General features: G+C 34.5%; 1 protein-coding gene across 2 annotated transcripts in view; it reads right to left on the bottom strand.

The window, feature by feature from the left end:
* Positions 1–1,621: 1,621 nt before the first annotated feature.
* LOC129572700 (uncharacterized) overlaps positions 1,622–19,489 on the bottom strand; it is a 36,380-nt gene continuing 18,512 nt past the window's right edge. The window contains exons 1-3 of one of the 2 annotated variants that reach the window (XM_055452712.1): positions 7,995–8,296; positions 2,000–2,292; positions 1,622–1,805 (exon numbers count right to left, since the gene is read on the bottom strand). In XM_055452712.1, coding sequence (XP_055308687.1) covers positions 1,775–1,805; positions 2,000–2,292; positions 7,995–8,021 — 351 coding nt within the window. In that variant the 5' untranslated portion in view covers positions 8,022–8,296 and the 3' untranslated portion in view covers positions 1,622–1,774. The other variant, XR_008688482.1, reaches the window with a different exon arrangement.

Raw genomic sequence — 19,489 nt, 5'->3', positions numbered from 1 at the left:
CATCTCAGAGAACAGTTCGAAATTAAAGAAATGGATGTTGACTGTTTTCTCGGGATTGAAATTCAAAGAAGGGAGGACAACTCAATCAACATATGTAAAGAAGGTGTTGTGCCGTTTCGATATGGATAACTGTCATGGTGTCGCCACACCGGCGGACCCAAGCCAAGCAATGTTCAATTACGACGAATCAGACGCATCGAACTATCCATACCGTGAACTGATTGGGAGTTTGATGTACTTAGCAGTCGGCACTAGGCCGGATATTGCATATGCCGTTGGCATTGCAAGTCGTTTTCTCGAAAAACCAACAGTAACACACGAACGGGCAGCTAAGCGCATTTTGAAATATCTTAAAAGAACTTTTAATCATGGTATTCTTTTTTCAAGTAGTAAAACACATGAATTGCATGGATACAGCGACGCGGACTATGCGGGCTGCATCACAACCAGAAGATCTACTTCCGGCTACGGTTTTATCTTCGGAAATGGAGCAATAAGCTGGGGATCAGAAAGACAACAATCCGTCTCCTTGTCTACCGCCGAATCCGAGTACATGGCTGCTGCACAATGCGTAAAAGAATTGGTCTGGCTGAGAAAATTACTTTACGAAATTCTTGTTGGAGAGATTTCGGTCGAAAGCGAGAGCGATTTTATTCTGGATGCAAAAGTTTTAAAAATCATTTTATTCATGGACAACAACAGTGCCATTCGATTGATTAAAAACCCAGAATATCACAAAAGAACGAAGCATATTGATGTTAGGTTCCATTTTATTAGGGAAAAGTATGAACGCGATTATTTCATTACTGAATACATTCCATCGAAAGAAATGATTGCTGATGTGTTTACAAAAGCTTTGCCAGCACAGCAGTTCAATGAACTAATAAGAAAGTTGGGCATAACAACAGCATAGCATATTCAAATTTTTCTGCTGACTGGTATATATTTTTGAGAATAAAGTTCATTTTCAATTTTGGTATTCTACACAGTAAACAATTTTTGTAAAATGTTCATGTTTGTCAGGTTTTCAAAACTATCAATAATTCATTCGTTTATTGGCATCTGAAGAGTCAACATAAAATTTTAACATTTGAATCATTTTGAGAATAGTATTGTCATTTTTGTCATTGTTTCAATTTTCAAGTATGTATTATTTGTGAAGGGCCCATATAAAGTTCATTTGGAATAATTTTACCCGTTTAAGTTCATAAATTGTAATTTTTGTTTAAATTAAATAGAATGGGCATATTTGGTAGTTCCGAGGAAAGAACTGAGGAAAAAGTTGTGGAATCAACCGGGCATGTTAACAACAATGTGGTGATCCAACAGCAAGCAAAAGATGTGCGCACTCAGGCAGAGTTGAACGTGAAAATGTTATACGCTATGTATTTCATGTGTGCCATTGAAGTATTTAAGATAGGGACTTACCTATACGTTAAATTCAAACAGAATTTAAAAAGAAAGTACAATCAGCAGAATAATAATCGAAATGCAAATCCTAACAATGTAAACGAGGGATAATAAAACAGTTTAACAAATGTATCAATTCGGGGAGAATGTGAAATGTAGAATTGTCACATATGAATAATGTTTTATTAAAGTGCATTATGTTTCAGTCTCGCGACTAACGCCAACAGAACAAGTTGTTATTTCATTTCTCTCTTGCTTCATTCCACTGTTATATTGTATTACTTTGCAGCTCACATTACCACAGTTATCCTTCCCCCGTAGTTTGGGAGCTATGGCCTTCGGGAGCGATATCTTAATTTTGGGGTTATACACACATCCCTAATTCAAACCCCTTCCTAAAAAAATAATTTATCTACACACTATACCCTTTAATATGGTATGCCTCACAATTCTATACAAAATGGCCCAAGTTCAATGTAAACGAAACATGTTTCTTGATCTTGAGGTAGGTGTAGTTTTTTCATTATTATTAAACTATGCCAATTGAATCCAAATTGAAAGAATTCTCCTGTCAATTATATTTACTCACCTGAAACAAGTTATATGCCATTGCCGATCTAAAGCGATCAACGCCTGACCTTCTTTTAATGGTTCTCTACAACCAGCACACGCATTCGGGTCATATGAATCATCATTGTCTGATATAATATGTGAATTGGTACAGTTTTGATTGTGTTGTTGGGCTGTTGCAAGTTTTGGACTGTTTGAGGCTTTCGCAGATGTTTGATTTTCTTGTGAAATGAAAGATGAGTGAATTTTCGTGTTTGGAGGAATCGCTACACATTCTTCACAGAAACGTTCCTCCTTGCCAGTGTTAGTTACCTGTAATGCAAATATACATATATTACGTATTATAACCTAATACAAAACGAAAATTGGATAAATGCAGAGACATCGGTCGGCGCCCTTTCAACACAAAGGGAACTCCCCCACGAAAGAACGTAAAAATGAGAAAACTTATCCAAAATAATTTGAAAAGCAACAAAAGGACGATACATTAAAATGCCTTATGCAATAACCGCATTTGGAACTAAGTTTTCTTTATTTCGCTTCTGGATTGAAACCATCGATTGTGTGATTAACTTTATCTTGTTTTATCAAAGTAGAATCCAATGCGAATTCTACAAATGGTAAATAGAACATCAGTGAATCATCACCATCAATAACAGATTTTCCATCATACGTTGAAGCAACTTCTTTCTTCTATAGCAATGCATTATTTCTGCAAATTTTCATTGTTTCCGTTCACTTTACAGCTGTCACTTTATTAACATATTAATAATTTATTAACATATTTTTTTATTAACATATTAATAATTTATTAATTCTTTAATAAAATGAATTTTTTATTAACGTTAATAAAATATAGTGCATTTTATTAACATATTAATATTATTAGTATGGTAAATTTTCGGTTATTAATATGGTTTAGATTTTATTAAAATGTTAATAAAATGTGGTTATTAATATGTTGTCGAATTTATTAGAATTCTAATAAAATCGGCACCATATTAATAACTACATTTTATTAAAATTCTAATAAAAAAATTGTCGATTTTATAAAAAAATTGTGAAGAAAAGTTTCATACAAAAATCATGTCGAATATCTCCAGACTCATTTTACATCGAGATTTTGTCGTCTGGCAAAAACTGACATGAATTTTATATGAAACTTTTAAAAAAAATTGCGAAGAAAAGTTTCATACAAAAATCATGTCAAATATTTCCAGACTCATTTTTTTTTGATTTTGCCGTGATAAATGATTGTCTTAATCTAAACGCTGTGTTGAATAGACTTTGATGTGAACATGATGAAATCGGATAAAATCCAATATGTTGTCGATTTTATTAGAATTCTAATAAAATCGGCACCATATTAATAACCACATTTTATTAACATTTTAATAAAATCTACACCATATTAATAACCGAAAATTCACCATACTAATAATTATTAATATGTTAATAAAATGCACTATATTTATTAACGTTAATAAATATGGTGTTTCAAAATTTTTATTAATTATTAAAATATGTTGTTTATTAACATATTAATAAAATACCGATTTTTGACAGCTGTAGTTCACTTCATAGTTTACAAAATAATAAAGAAACGAGAATAATTCGTTGTGTTGCTTAAAGCAACTTGCTTTAGTACTTTCAAACGATCAGTGATTGAATCAGTTGCGGATTCAATGATCTTAGAAAAAATTGTCAAAGAAGGAGTAACTTTTCTGTGCCATTCTACCAGTTTTAACTAAATTAGAACTGTTTACTTGCTTTTGACAGAACATTGAACGTATGCATCGCCGATTATCTAGGGGTGAGACACAAATTCTAGTAGAGTCTAGTTACATTCAATTTTATATATTTTTTGCTTTATGTCCTCTAATTTTTCTAGTTTTGGTGCAAAAGTGCTAATATTGTGCTATTATTTCTAGTAAAATCGGTTACAGAGCGTATTACACTGTCAATACAACGCTTATGGAAGACCTAACGGGATTATTTTGTGAACAATAAACAATACGTCCATAAGCGTTAACATTGGCAAACCAAACTCACTAATTTCTTCTATTTTCCCTATTATCGTTGAACAATGTTCTAATTTTACTCATTCAAATTTCGTGTCTCCCCCTAGCCGATTATGTAGCAAACACTACGAATAGCAATACGCATTACTTGCCGATAGTACGTTCAATGTTCTGTCATGAGTAGCATATGCTGTTATAAAAAAAATAGCACAGAGTCACAGTGGTAGGGTTGATTGGTTCTTTACCTAAAAGAAATATACATATATACTTTTTTATAAATTGAATATTTGCAATGTTTTTGAATTGAACGAAAGAGCGCCAAAGGCACTCGAGCGTTTTTTAATACATATGTCTTCTTATTTTCAAACTCAATAGCGCCAAAGGGAAGCAATAAAGCAATTCTTTGATTTCAGAAGATATATTTTCTATTTCAAAATAAAGAATTGCTTTATCGCTTCCCTTCGGCGCTCCTGAGTTCCAAACGGCCACCATTCTTTGGAGTAAGAAAATCTGTAAATAACAAAATAAGTTTTTTTACAGATACTTCGAATATGTATATCTGCAAAGAACGTATTTTGTTATTACACAAAGCATTCAAAGTGACAACTGTCAGCAAACAAACATACGAACAAATCATGAATAAAGAGTTATGGGCACCTAATTTCACAGCAACCGACTACAACCCAAAGCCAAAGTTGCAAAGGAAATGGAATCGTGGTACTGGTTACAAAGTGAACAATCCGATGACTCCAATGACGCCAAAAACGCCAAAAACGTTTGAACCAAATACGCGGCGTAGAAATTTCATCCCGCGATTTGCTAAGGGTGATGAAAATACAAATTGGAAGAAACCACGGCGTATTGTCAATGAGACACCGAGACGATTCAACAAAGGCTACACGACCGGAAGAAATCAACCAACGCAATACCAACCAGCTCAACAAGTCGTGTATGCCATGCCGTATCAACAGCCGTACCAAAATTTTTTCGACCAAAACACGATGTGGTATCAGCCGCCGATACAGCAACAACAACAAGTCCCGCAACAAATGCAGCAGCAGCAACAGCAACAACAGTGAAACCAACAAGGGGAGAGACCAGTTCTGTGATTTACATCAATGCTCGAAGTGTGATTGCAAATTTCGAACAAATCGAAATATTGTGCCGTGATAAAAAACCAAAAATATTATTAGCAAGTGAAGCCAGAATAACCAATGATATTTGTGACAGTGAATATAAAATAAATGATTATGACTCAGTAGTGTGCTTTTCGCAAACAAGATTCACTGGTGGTACAATAATTTATATAAGAAAGCCACTAAAATTCAAAATACTTGCAAATGAATATGAAGATAAATTAATATGGTGTCTTTCGATCGAAATTATAGACTGTGATATTTGTGGCATTTATACTGTTATATACAGATCACCAAGTGCACATTTCAACCAATCAGCAGAAATTTTTGACAGATATTTGGAAAAAACATTAAATTTGAACAAAATGAATCTAATCGTTGGTGATATAAACATAAATTTGAACGAAAAAAATAGAACAACATCGCAATTGAATGAAATATTAGAAAAGCATGGCCATGAAATGATAGTAAAATTTAACACAAGAATAACAAATGAGTCACAGTCGTTAATTGATCTCGTAACTACAAATGTGAGAGAAAGAGTGAAATGTCAGGCACTGTCAAACGAAAAAATAAGTGATCATGAAACAATTTTAATCAATATAAGTAGAATATGTGCAAGAGAAGTTGTTAATGAAACTGTGATGTCCTGGTCGAACTATGATAAAGAAAAGTTAATATTTAATTTAAGATATTGTGATTGGTCCAATTTTACATTTTTAAATATTAATGATAAGCTAGATAAACTAAGACATAATTTAAACACATCAGTTAGCCCGCTAATAAAAACTGTGATAATAAAAGACTCAAATAAGCCTAGTAAATGGTTTGATAATGAACTTTGCCATCTAAAAAAAGAAAGAAACACGAAACATAATGCATGGAAAAATAATAAATGTGATATCGCATGGAATGACTATATAAATGCACGGAATAAATATAATAAAACAATAAAAATGAAAAAGAATGAACATACACAGAACGAAATAAAAAATGCGGGAAATAATCAAAAAGTAATGTGGAACTGTATCAATAAAATCATTTCAAATAAAAATAAAAATAAAAAAGCAAGTGACGAAATAGTCTTCCGAGATGGTTCGTACACCGACCCAAATGTGATTGCTGAGAAATTTAATGATTATTTCGTAAGCAGCATAATTGAATTAAACAGAAATATACCAAATGATAACATACAAACTGAAATGATACATGAAAATGAGCTGAATAATTGCCGATTTAAATTTGAAATAACAGATGTGGATGAAATAAACCGAATTTTAAAATTCCTAACGAAAAAAATAAATAAATCGGATAAATTAAATTCGCAAGTATGGTTTGACGCATCTGAGTACTGCGGTTATTTCCTAGTAAAAATAATAAACGAATCATTAGAAACTGGTCTCTTCCCCAACGCATGGAAAACTTCAACCGTGACTCCAATCCCGAAAATCACAAATACAAAGAATGCAGACGAGCACAGAGGGATCAACACATTACCAATTGACGAAAAAGTAATTGAAGTAGTAGGGAAAAATCAATTGGTTAAATACATCGAAGACAACGACCTCATATCGCCACACCAATCAGCATTCAGATCAAACCACTCCTGCGAGTCAACAATTAACTACGTTATCAGCGAGTGGAAACAAGCCCAAGACAATGACCAAATCATAGTAGCAGTTTTTCTCGATCTCAAACGTGCTTTTGAGACTGTAGATAGAAAAATCATGCTAGAAAAACTTCAAGCAAAGGGCATCCATGACACAGAGCTGAGATGGTTCACCAACTACTTGGAATCGCGAAAACAACAAACAAAATATAAAAATAAAATGTCGAACGAAACCGAAATACCAATTGGACTGCCACAGGGAACAGCACTCAGCGTGATATTATTTAGCATTTATATAGATCAGATAACAAAAATTCCAAAAAATAGTTCAGTAGTCTTATTCGCGGATGATACGGGTATATATGTAATTGCGAAAAACGTAGAAATTGCAATAAGAAAAATTAATGAAGATCTCGACCGAATTTATGCATGGCTAAAATTGAACAAACTGATGCTAAATACTAAAAAGACAAATTGGATGATAATAAGTAGAAACAGTGTTGAAGTGGACGATTCAATTGAAATCAAAATAGGAAATGAGAAAATAAATAGAGTCCATAGCATTAAATACCTAGGAGTTATCATAGATGAAACACTATCGTTTAAAGAACAGACTGCAATATGTACAAAAAAAGCAGCAAGCAAAACCAACCTACTGTACAGAATATCGAAAAAGTTGACTTTTACAACTAAAAAAATTATTTATAACTCAATCATTTTACCAAATTTGCAATATTGTTCAACCGTATATTTTACATGTAATCAGGACGAGATAGAAAAAATGCAGAAAATTCAGAATAGAGCCATGAGACTAATCTTAAATTGTGAATACCGTACACACCGAGAATGGATGTTAAAAACACTAAATTGGCTAAGCATTGACCAGATGATAAAATTTAATGTATTGATCTATATATATAAAATGAGACACGGGCTTCTCCCGAAATACTTAAGCGATAACCTAATTTATACAAGGGATGCACACACGAGGAACACAAGACAAAGAACAAATAATGATCTAAGACTACCAAATTTTAAATATGAAAAAACCAGAAGGAATATATTCTATTATGGAGTCAAAATGTATAACGAGCTTCCAATGTATATCAGAGAAAAACCGTCACTAAACTCATTTAAAATGGAATGCAAAAATCATATAATGGAGAATTTTAATGTATAAATACAAATGTAACCAAAAGAGCTAACGCTAATAAACATAATACAATACAATACAATAGATTTTCTTACTACAAAGAATGGCGTCCGTGAAATCATTCTGAGGGATTTTGTTGTTGGTCAAAACTCAGATCACCGTGTGCCACTGAAAGCCAGCACCACTAAATCACTGTATCTGTCGCCGTTCAAAATGGAAGCCAGCCCGGCATTTATTATTCAACACTTGAGCAATAACGATACGACACGACACGTACACTCACTGACAAACTAAATTGTGTCAGTTTGATGCCAAACATTATCCCCTGTTCCGGGACGAGAAATTGTGGCCAGGAATAACCATCAAAGATTTTGTGGAGAAATAAAAGAAACCGTCCGCGAAACCAAAAGGCCAGAAGAATGTCCCCACTAAACCACAGCAAAATATCAAACCGGCAATCTCCAGATTGCAATTAATTCGCCAACACAAGGTTTTTGATCGGTCGAAGCCAAAAAACTGGGCTGGCAAAGTGAATGCTCAGCGGACGAGGAACCACTCCATGAAGCAACAGTTACAAAGGAAACGCCGGCAAGCACGTACAAATCTGTGCCAGAAGATCTGTTTCTCGCAAGTGAAACCGAACTGCCATCTCTACAGCTATAATGATCGCTGCGCAGGAAATCCACAAGGCTATCACAAAAGATGGCACTAAATCGTGCCACATCGGATACCTGCGTTTTTACTGTAAAATGTACTACCAAAATTGTCACAGTACGACACGATAATTCTGACTGAGACATGGGTCAGAGATGATATCTGACGGCCTGAGAAGAAAAACCTTTCCTACAAAACCTGTGCGCAGAACACAAATACAGAAATTTTATAGTCGTAAGGCGAACAGCAAATTTGCGAGCGAAAAAACCTAATATATTTACAGCGAGCGCAAAAGCATAACAGGCCTACTTATACGGAGTTTGCATGCTAGTAGGCTTGTTATACTTTTGCGCTCGCAAATTTGCTGTTCGCCTTTTGACTAAAAAATTTCTGTGTTTGTGTTCTGCGAACAGGTTTTGTAGGAAAGGTTCTTCTTCTCAGGCCGTCATCTATGATGCTGAATTTTTTTGACGATTTGTATTCCGTTTTTCGTACGGACAGACTTTTTCAACGTGGCGGTGGAGTATTAATTGCAACCGAAAATGAAAAATTCGCCAGTGAAGAAATAAAAATTGACGGTATTGACGATTTGAAATATGTTTGTGTGAAAACCACTACTAAATCACACGTCATCTACATCTACTGTGCATACATTCAACCGCAAACAATCTACGATTCACATTTAGCGGCCATGCACAAAATCGCTACCGATCTTGAAGATGTTTTTATTTTTGTTGGTGATTTTAAACTGCCGCATGTCTGGAATGGTCAATCGATAGCGACGACGACAACATTATGATTCCAACTAGATTTGCACCTGAGTACACGGCCACCTTCATCCAGGGACTCATGAGCATGGGAGTTCATCAAGTAAATCATGTACGTAATGTTTCAAAAGAGCGACTATTGGATTTGTTCTTTACTAATGATTTCATCAACCTTTCGATTGAGTGTGTTAACGAGTCATTATGAAATTCGGGCTTAGTTTGATGTTTGACAAGACCAAAATACATCTGCGCGAATCACTGTGTGCGAATTGACTGTAATTCATTCGCACAAGTGCATTGGTAGCCCTTCAAAATGTCAAAGAAGCCCAGATTTCATGATGACAGCTCATTTTGTTTACGTTTTGGTTTTGCTGCAATTGGGCCTTCCTGGTTTTGTTCGATTGGATATTTTAGTGCATTTAGATAATTTATCGTCTATTTCAAGCCTATTGAATGAATTGTTGTGGAAAAAAATGAGTTTGTCGGTGTTTTTTCTATGATTGAAGAACCGGTCAAAGAGGCAATACAATTTGTGTGAATTTTTGACTATTTGGCCACTTATTCCAATGAAAATTACGTGAAAATAAATGTTTGCATTGAGAATTCATCTCTGGCAGTGAGATTGAATCGAAAAAAGTGGAAAATATCAGATTAGTTTCAGCGAATAGTGATATAACCTCAAAATTCGACGAACATTTGTTTTGCTTGTGGGAAGTGGCATCTTGGACTGATTCCGAACAAAAATATATGAAATCGATTCCAAATTCTCTGCTCTATCAAACTTAAACTACCATTTTCTGTTTATTTAATACCGAAAATACCCTAATGGTCAGCTACGGCTGACGCTCTTTATCCAGATAATTTGCGTACCGTGAACGCATATAGAACGCTCCGCTGACATTCCGTTTTTGTGACGTGCGATCCATCCAAATTCATGATAGAATCCATTATTTTTCTGACTTTGTGACGTGGTATCCAAACAAATTCATGGATTCTATCATGAATTTGAATGGATCGCTCGTCACAAAAACGGAATGTCAGCGGAGCGTTCTATATGCGTTCACGGCACGCAAATTATCTGGATAACGAGCGTCAGCCGTAGCTGACCATCTATCTCGTTTGGTTGGCTGTAAAAAATAAAGCCATATTTTCACTGCGTTTGCACTGAAACACTCTTTAATTACGGAATTCGATTATTCAGCAAAGTCAAAGTTGTTTATAATCGGAAGACAACAAAGTACAGATTAACCGTAGCACTTCCATTTTTCATAGGGCGTCTCCACTTGCATTGAATTTGCATTATGAATGTTAAGATGCGTGCAACGCCCTCCAATGTAAAAACAATACAAGTGGAGGATGATACACGGGATTTATCTGTACTTTAAACAGGAAGGAATCACATTTGTGGGTGGAGGGACTCAAATGCAATCTCTTACAGAAATATTCTCACGCTCAGTAATTTCTACTCGGATTTATTGAACAAATTGTTATTTTTTTTTGTCTGAAACTAATTTTGAGAATTAGAATAAAACAAAATTCCAATGTGCCATTTCGGACATTTTGTAATGAAAAACAAATTGTTGAGTTTATTGAGTGACACAAAATTTACGTAATTCAAATAAAATCGAAATTAATCCATGTAACAACTTGCTTAGTAATATATTTTAGGTTTAACCTTTTTCTATCCGAATTCCTGAAAACACGAATCCATAACACAAACAAAAAAAGCATTTATTTATTGGTATAGCCTATACCGTATAGGCCAAAGAAGCCATAATCTAATGCAAATATTCTATCTAAAGCAACTCAACTTCAGTATATTCACTAACTACAGAGCCTGTCCGTGCGCCTTTTGCGCCCTGGTGCAAAATTGTCAAAGCGCCCTTTTCTTAGGAGGAAAAAAATAGGTAAAATTCCTCAATAAAAAACAAAATATATGGAATTGAATTCTCAAGTTTATTTAAGAAAAAGTCAAAAAAGATACAAATCAGCATATTGAAATTAGATCAAGTTCTTTCTTCTTGCTTTCGAGTTCGCAAAATCTTTGATGATATAATCGTTTTTGATTGAGTTCGCAATTTCACGTTCAATCGAAATTATCGCCAAGTCATTCAGCCTTGCTTCATTCAATGAGTTTCGTAAATAGCTTTTGTTTATTTTCAGTTTTGAAAATGTACGTTCTCCTGTCGCCACTGATACCGGCATCGTCAGCATAATGCGGAATGCAATAACAACATTTGGAAGCATGTACTCCATATTTTGTTTCTGAATTACGTTTAGAATATCTATTGCATGATCAATCTTCTTGTTCGTTAACGTTGAAACGACTGCGAGCTCAGCAAAAAGATCATCGCCATCGATGTCGGATTTGCCGTTGTGTGAGAGAGCCCTCTCAAGTTTCTTGCATGTCTTTAATAGAGTTCCGTTCCTTCTATCCATTTCATAATTCTCGTAATCGTATAAAAATGAGAACAGGTCACTGTACGTATTAAGCGCTGTGAATCTATCATCAATTAAAGGAATTGCACCTTGAATGATTGGCAAAAATACTTTTGTCTGGGAATCTTCTTCAGAAATAATATTTGCTCTGTCCGTTCTTTTCGTGTCGTCAAATTTCGATTCGATTCCAATGCGCCCACAAATAGTCGATGCGCCCCGAAGCACTTTCTCGCAACCATATTCGCTGTAGGTCAGCAGAAATTTTTTCACGCTTTCAATACATGTTACAGCCGTTTGCAAAGAACGACGAACTTGGTTGGATTCTTGACAACTTTGAAAATTTGATGTACACACACACATAAATACGTATGGTGGATTGGAAAACGTCAGCAATGAACTATACTAACACTTGGTGTAGCAAGTTCATCGAATGTGTGAACGGGTGACAATATTCGATGACTTCAAAATCATATGAAAAACCACACAAGTGTTGACAGTGCAAACTCACGATTTTTTCAAAATATTTCTTTGGAAAACAAATCGTGGATGAAGCCTAGGCTTTGCAGAGCCCGAATATCAACAATAAAAGAAAATAAATGAATATAATTCCCAAACAAATAATGTATATAAAATGTATGGCGTTTCCAATCTCACCACTGTTCACCACAATCAGTCTAAGCATTAATGTGAATGACGCATGACAAAGTGACTTTGACAGCACACGCATATGAATTGATGTCATGTTTACAGTCGGAAACGTCAATGCAAAATCTCCAGTATCCAGTTTCAGTCTACTTTGACTGAATCGTTTGCAGTGCTTTTGATGCTATATTGGTTTGACTGAGAATGTCATACCAAACACAAACACAACACATGAATGTTAATATAATTGATCTTGTTGGCGAATGATCTAGCTTCCAATTGAACATCAGAATTGAAACTGTCGCTGTTTTCGATTTCTCTCAATGCGCTAATGATTGCGCCAGCATTTTTGTACAGCGGCTTCATTGTGTCGATACGGCTAGACCATCGTGTGTCACACAATGGTTTTGGTGTTAAACCCTTCACAGCAGTCAAATCGATTTTTTATACAATAAACAAAACATTGCTGTCTATAAACAAATGTAAAAATCAGCGTTTCGGATTAAAATCTGAAGTGTTTTTTTTTTAAAATGATAAGCAAATCGACAAATGATCAGTCAACAATTCTTATTTATTTCGTCGCATCAATTGTTTCCATTAAATTTGGTTGAGTCATTAAATAGCCAAATGAGAAGAAACACACCCGAAAAAATTCATCACGAACAAAATTTTATATTTTATGCGAGCGCTCTTCTATACATACATCTCCTGTTTATATATTTTCGAAAAATTGCGACTCTAAGCGCTCCATTTTTTTCCATTTGTCTATAATACTGAGCGCTCTTTGTGCTTTTTTTTACATATTTTTGGAAAATTTGAGCGCTCGTGCGCCTTAGGCGCCCGAGCGCCGTGGTGCAGTGCACCACTTGCGCCCTATCTGGGACAGGCTCTGACTAACTATAACAAACTACGATTAAATACAATCATTATAATAATGCAGTTCCAACGGACTTAAGGAACCGTCCTCGATAAACGGCAGGAAATAATACCTAAACCAATACCAATTACATAGAATACACGTTTGTTTTGTCAACGCATTTTATATCAATAAATATTATTATTAATTCAATATCATCTGCATTGTTTTTGTTTTACAAACATACGTTTTCGGATGGTTTGACATCTCAGCATTTCGTATACAGCGGATATATCCGAGCATATCGACGACGCAAGTCACTGTATATGCTGAGGTGCTAAACCATCCGAAAACGTATATTTGTTGTTTTACGATTTTTTTTCTTCTTAGTGTCATGGTTTACCAAGCCTTGTATTTGCCATATTTCTATGCTATATTTATCCTAGCATAGAAATATGATACATACAAGTCTTTTGGTTTACTACTTGACAAGTAGTACTTGTATGTTCAACTATTTATTAGAGCAATTATTGGTGTACTTCATGGATATTTATAATTCATTCGAGCAATCATGAAAAAAACACAAAGTTTATATCATTTACAAATAATAAAAGCAAACAATCAATGCATTGTGTCACTTACCTCGGCCCCGGATGCAATGTGTTTGATGTCATTGATTTCTTTGTTACTGTATTCGTATGAAGGGCGTTCTGGTTTTTGGAATTTGAAACGAACGTGAAGGAAGGAACACAAAGAACGAGTAAAGCAGAAGGGCCGATTTGGCGAATTTGCCCAAAAAGACGGAGAAAATACTAAAGCCGAAGAATATCGAGAGCCACCTGAGGTATAGACCAAATCGAGCAATTGATCATTGTCACATAATATGTGAGTCACATATTAGTAACATAATTCTAATGAAAAGCAATATACAAATCAGCAAATTAAAACTAATTCAAACTATGTCAACTAAATTAACAATAACATCAATTCAAAGAAACCAGAAATAAGTAAACTATTTTATACATATAAAAGACAATTTGAACATTAAAATTCAGTTATCGATAACACCTTCACTGAAGTGTTTCATTCAACTCAAATCTCTTTATTGAAGAGATTGTAACGCAATTCTCTACAATCATCCTCGAGTCGTTTAGGGATATTTGTTTTTTTTTTCACGAAGTAAATTAAATCGAAAGAAAATGAAATAAATCCGTGTATTATTTTTCTGCCGAATAAGTCCAATCATAACATGGTGTCAACGAACATCGAACCTGTTCGTTCGTTCGTGGACAGTTTTTGAACAATCGAACGAACGGTCGTAGATTTTTAAACGAGAGGCTGCAACTTATCGCTTCAAATACAAACAGCGCCAATTTTCAATGTACCGTTTATGACCCATAATTGAGCATCGATGATTCATCGACACTGATGACAGTTAGTTGCACTTTGAATGGTCAATTATATGCAGATGGCGCTCCAAATTCTTTCATCGTCGAAAAACATCAAACTTGTATGGAAAACTGCCTAAAATAATAGGAGCGATGGACACAATATTTTTTCCGAATTTCGCTCGGAAATCCGAGTTTCGGCCATTTGTAAATTCTTCCATATAAACCAATGTAATTGCACCGGCGTTCTGAGGTTTTCATACAAACTTCCCAAGTAGACGATCCGAAACAAGCATAAATCGAAAAAAAAAGTTTAATTTTTGTTCGTTTCTCATACAGTATTTTGTGTCCCCAATCTATTGATGTTATCACCACATCGAAATCCGACCTTCTTATCACTTAATTTGAAATTAGTGATAAATACGAGTGACGTCACCAAAAAATATTGTATCAAAGAGTGCCCCACGAAAAATGTTCAATTTGAATCCCCCCGTAATTTTTTTCAGTAAAAGTGGTATATGCATTTTTTTTGCATGCAAATAAATTTAGGTGTCGTTTATTCAGACAATTTGTTTTGTGGGGCATTTTTACTGAATTTTTTTTTCAGCGGCACTTCATTTTACAAAAGAATTACGTTTCATTTTTCCTCTTGCCCTGTTTCGGATTGGAAAACTTACCTAAATTACACTGTAGTAACATTCACAGCTTTTGAAATGAACGATTCTACACATGAATTTCAGATTTTAGTAGGGGACGAATGTAGTTGAACCACATATTTCGTTTTGATAAGTTGGTGGATTGATATCAAGAACGACCCTTTTTTAACTGTTTATCAGTGATGTTGAAAAAAATGGTCGAAAATGGCCTCTTACGAAGTTTTTGTCTTCGACAACTACTATTTTTTCGTCAAAAAAGAATGAGAAAGGTAATGTCGGGTCATTTGGGACGGTGCCATATTTCCATAATTTGACAGTGACTGTCAAATGTCATTGCTGTTATGTTAATGGCACGCCAAATGAACACTATTGATGGTATTCCGACGATTCAAGTCGCATTTCTTGTTAGTGAACTGATACACGCGATAAAATTTGTGAAAAATAGTCAAATTTATCATTTTGCCGACCACTCAAAATTGAATATTTTCCAAACAAATTTGAAGGCTAATATCTTATATGTGCTGTAAAATATATCTATTTTCAATATTTCCTAAGCATTCGGATGTTTTTTCAACATGGAAATTTTTTTTAGTGCTTTGCAAATTGGCGACTTTCGGCTGATTTGGGACATCCGTGTCGGGTCATTTGGGACACTCACATGTTTTGTGATTTTGCATTGAGTTATCACTTTTATGATTCAAAATCGTATTTCAAGCAAGGGGAAAATCACTCTAGAAAATTACTTTTTCGGTTCACAAATTACTTTCACTATTACTTTTTCGAAGAGAATTACAAATTACTTTTTATCATAGAAAAATACATTTTTGACAAGTAATTTCTAATAGAAAAGTAATTTATCGAACAAAAAGTAATTTGTAGTAATTTTTAGTCGAAAAACTACATTCAAAATTACTTTTTGTTCAACGAATTACCTAAAAACTACTTTTCAAATAGAAATTATTTTTGAGTGATTTCCCCCTCGATTTCAAGTGAAATTAGTGAGAATAAAATAGATTTTAACATGTTTTGCTTTAGTTTGTTTAGAAAAAGTTTTGGTTAAAATGGACCCGCAATACAATGAGGAATACAATTTTGTATGGGAAGTTCTCGAAAAAACCTTTTTTCACGGTTTTGCTCAAGGCAAACTGCCATTTTTTGCGAAAATAGTTGAGGTCTCAGAACAAGCGAATACCCAATTCCCAAAAATTTAGTCTAGAATCGTCATTTTTCAGTTCGACCCGGATCCAGTTTATTCGTCTTACGTTTTTCGTATCGTATCCCCAGAAAAATGTCAATATATATGCTACATGACGAAAAATGGATGAAGACACAATATAAAATCGATAGATGATGCTATTATTTCATTTTATCACTTATTTTTCAGATTTTTTGTAGTGTCCCAAATGAGCCGACAAATTTTTTTTTGGCCAAAAAATGGTAATTGGAAAAATTTAGATAACTTTTTCTTCACTGACAAAATCGAAGGACTTTCATCGACAGAAAGTTTGCTTATGAGGTTACCTTTCGAACGATACCTTAAACTCTGAAAAATTCCCATCCGAAAAAAGGTTTTGAATTCAAAAGCTAAGCCGTCCCAAATGACCCGACATTACCTTATCTGAACACTTGAACACCAATTTTCCTACAAATTTGGTCGAAAATTGACATTACTTCATAAAAATATCGATCGATTGGAAGATTGATACAAAATCACATTTATGGCATAGAAAAAACCTATTAAGGGTCTATATCCACCTAATTTTTGACGTAGAATTTACACAAGTGTATATGATTTTAGTGTCAAAAATTGCGATTGTTTCAAACCAAATGAGCGAATCACGCCCATAAGCTTCAGTTCTACGGCTAAATCACCCCATAGAGCCAATAATTTCTGCCTTTGCTACCTCTGAACTTCTAGTATGATCCCTCACAAAGATTTTGAGTACCGACATGACCAAGTCGAGTGATGTTTTCACATATTTCTGGCCTCATATATTACATTTTCCAATTACGCTTCGATTACAACTCTCAAAAAATCGACTTTTCATCGAGAAATACTCAAATATACACTTTTTATGGTTAGTGTCTTGGCAAAAAGTTATTTTTTATCGAAAAAATGGGAGTCTTCTCTGTCAAAAACTGTGAAAAATGCATATTTGGGGTACCTCCCGAACAAAAGTTACGTTTTTCATGGCAAATTATCAATTTTTGTTCGGGAGGTACCATCCCTATGTAAACCCATACAAAATTTCTTATAATACTGCTCCTCCTTCTTCACACTGTCGTACACAATGGACGCGGCCATATTGAAAATGTATACTGTGTATTGAGTACCCATTTGTGAACATTATAACCAATATGGTGACTTACATGTATAGATGTGTTAGTTAAGAAGAAGAAGCAGTCTCAATGCACCGTTCGCATACGGACGGGAGGTACCTCAAGACCAAGTCCTTTTTCATATTGTATCAAGAAGCAATATGATGGATTTGTAACATTTGTTTATTTTTGAGTCGAACAACAAACGGCATACACTGAAAATACACCTGTCATTATATTGTCCACGAATTTCAAAAATGAACCGTAAATCAACAAGAGAAGATTGATTATTTTAGTTTTCGGTCTTATAAATCCGACTATTTCATAAGTTTGGTTACAACATGTCTAAATTTAGAAATAGAACCGAGAAATTGTTTTTGCATACATTTGGGGCTAAGTGTGGAGATTCTGAGCCGCCAAATTGATGACTTGAATACCTTTCATTTAAGCCATAAGCCCAGCAGTGACAGCTGGGCCACACACATTGAACTTGACAGATGGTTGACAAGGCGGCAGCCATATTTGAATACTGTCAAATGGAGACGCCTTAAGTTTCTTTAAATTGTCAGTCATTCAAGTGTCAGTGCATGAGCTGAGCGAAAAAAATTTGTGAAAAAATGTAATACAATGAGAAACAAATTAAATTTAAAATATTTATTCATCATTATTGACAATTCAATATTTTTTTCGATTAGTTTGTTCAGTTTAATAGTAAAAATGGATAAAGAGTGAATGAGCGGAAAAAAGGGTCTTGCAAGACTCTATAAATTGAATGTGAAAGATGTCAGTGATGTTTATGTAATAGAATAATATAATTCGACCATTCCACACGAAATCGATCAAGAATTGGATCGACCCTCTCCGAATTGGCTGAAAATTTGCATGGAGTCTTGATTTCGGTAGAAAATGAGAAAACCAAAATCTCAGGTCTGTAAGTGGCCCACATTCCTGAGTTCACCCAGTGTAAATTTTTCGAAAAATTGAACAAATCGAAACAAAGGGTTTGCGCCAACTGAAATCTAACTAAGAAGTAATCTACACATTGCCAAACCTTTGGTACCGTTGGAAAGGGAATTGATGGGGCTACAAAAGCTGCCTAGTAACTTATCCTCTATGGCCCCATTTGGGCCTCCAAAAATGGGTCCAAAGTATAAAAAGTGAAATATCTCAAAAGGGTGGTCTATTTTTGGTATGTTTTTTCTGCCTTTTTTCTGCGCTTATGTCGCGCCGCTTCAGATGAAAAAATAAAATTTCGTGCATTGGTCATTCAATTTTTTGTATTTGGCCTCGGAGAGTAGATCATATCTTATTTTTCAGCGTTTTTGTGGAAAAAATGGTCGAAAATGGCCTGTGACGATGTTCTTGACTGAGAAAACTACTATTTTTTCGTCAAAATACATATAGAAATGACCATTTGAATATCGGTTTACTATAAAATTGGTCTGAAATCGACATTTCTTCATAGAACAAACGAATGGTCAAAATTGGCTTACAAAATCACACTTATGGCATAGAAAACTCACCTATGGTGGCCTGGTATGAGTCTATTTCCAAGTAATTTTGACCGAGGAACCGATTTTGACTTATTGCAATCCTGTTTGATGAGCCTAAAAGGTCGAAAAAGGCCTATATTCCAGCTTATTTTTTCAACTAGCAATATTTTATGCTGAAAATCAAATTTTTCACTTCAAAAATACCTTCTTCGAGTTACCATCGTCAACGGCTTTTATGTTTCAGCGAAACAAACCAAAATATATCAATTTTTGTTCCATTTTAGTCTCAATAAATAAGAAGCACACTATGACCCATCATTATTTTAATAACACAGTGCAACACATGTCAGACAACCAAGATTTGGCATATCAGAGG

The sequence above is a fragment of the Sitodiplosis mosellana genome, unplaced genomic scaffold (genome assembly GCF_009176505.1).
Source record: "Sitodiplosis mosellana isolate CC-2019 unplaced genomic scaffold, AAFC_SMos_1.0 Smas_scaffold_5412, whole genome shotgun sequence".
Lineage (NCBI taxonomy): Eukaryota > Metazoa > Arthropoda > Insecta > Diptera > Cecidomyiidae > Sitodiplosis > Sitodiplosis mosellana.
This window is presented reverse-complemented; position numbering and strand designations above follow the sequence as displayed.